Raw genomic sequence first — 1407 nt, 5'->3', positions numbered from 1 at the left:
TACTCACAAACTATAGTAGTGGTAGTATTAGTACTCACTTTATTTAGTTTTTATTAATCTTTTCCTTTCCTTATATTTTATTTGTTGTATGGTTTATTTTAGTTTTATTTTAGTTTTATACTGTAAAATATATTTGTAGAATTATAATGAAAAATCTGAACATTTTTATCAATTTTAGGATTTTAAGTTGATGAGAAATTAAAGCCCTAATGCATACCTTTATTTTACTAATGTAGTAATATGAACTTTATTTACAGTAGATGGAATATTTCACAGTAAAATCCGATTTAATCTGTCACATTTTATTTCATGTTAGTATCTAACGCTTGTACAGTGTTTCTTTAACGTTAATAATCAGACAGACTTCTTCTAACTTTTACCAAACAACGAAAATACAATTGACAGAATGAGAAAGGAACAATAACAATCTATTTCCGGTTTAATCATCACGTTTTGTTTTGAATTAGCAGCATAAAGCAGAAGCTTTGTGGTAAATACAGGACCTTTGACGTATCTCTCTTCTGATTGGTCGATGGTAGATACGCTCGCTGTGACCAATCAGAGAGCAGCTGGTGGATATATAAAGCCGGTGTCGGCGCCATCTCAGCATATTTCTCTATAACTCAACTTAGAAATCAACTAGAAGATGTCTGGACGCGGAAAAGGAGCGGGAAAGGTTCGAGCCAAGGCGAAGAGCCGCTCTTCTCGGGCCGGGCTTCAGTTCCCCGTCGGCCGTGTCCACAGACACTTGAGGAAGGGTAACTACGCCAAGCGTGTCGGTGCCGGAGCTCCGGTGTACCTGGCGGCGGTGCTGGAGTATCTGACCGCTGAGATCCTGGAGCTGGCCGGGAACGCTGCCCGCGACAACAAGAAGACCCGTATCATCCCCCGTCACCTGCAGCTGGCCGTCCGCAACGACGAGGAGCTCAACAAGCTGCTGGGCGGAGTGACCATCGCTCAGGGCGGCGTGCTGCCCAACATCCAGGCGGTCCTGCTGCCCAAGAAGGCCGAGAAGGCCAACAAGAAGTAGACTCCCGGAACAACAACAACGGCTCTTTTAAGAGCCACACACCCACAACTAGAGACAAACTCCTGATTTACCTCTTCTGAGTCTATAATATAAATAATAATTATGAGATTTAGACCTCTTCTGGCTTTTATAAGTTCAGAATATATATATATATATATATATAATTTATAGTTATATATATATATTTAGTTATATATAACTATAGTTATTTATATATATATAGTTATATATAACTAAATATATATAAATATAACGTCATATTTATATATGTTATATATCTATATAGATATATAACTATATATATATAGAGAGAGAGACAGTAATATAAATATATATATATTATTATTTAATAAACGGATACTTTTTGTTTCCACTCT

The 1407-nt window shown here is 37.1% G+C and overlaps 1 protein-coding gene across 1 annotated transcript; it reads left to right on the top strand.

Annotated features, from left to right (window-relative positions):
* Window positions 1-602: 602 nt before the first annotated feature.
* On the top strand, window positions 603-1068 carry LOC141753042 (histone H2A-like). Its single transcript, XM_074611352.1, has one exon. The coding sequence runs from the start codon at window positions 647-649 to the stop codon at window positions 1028-1030; it is 384 nt and encodes a 127-aa protein (XP_074467453.1). The 5' UTR covers window positions 603-646; the 3' UTR covers window positions 1031-1068.
* Window positions 1069-1407: the final 339 nt, after the last annotated feature.

Source organism: Sebastes fasciatus, chromosome 16 (genome assembly GCF_043250625.1).
Source record: "Sebastes fasciatus isolate fSebFas1 chromosome 16, fSebFas1.pri, whole genome shotgun sequence".
NCBI lineage: Eukaryota > Metazoa > Chordata > Actinopteri > Perciformes > Sebastidae > Sebastes > Sebastes fasciatus.
Note: the sequence above shows the minus strand (reverse complement) of the source record. Positions and strands in the feature narration are given on the sequence as shown.

Coding starts and splice junctions, on each gene's coding strand:
- LOC141753042 (XM_074611352.1), top strand. CDS start 647: ATGTCTGGACGCGGAAAAGGAGCGGGAAAGGTTCGAGCCAAGGCGAAG.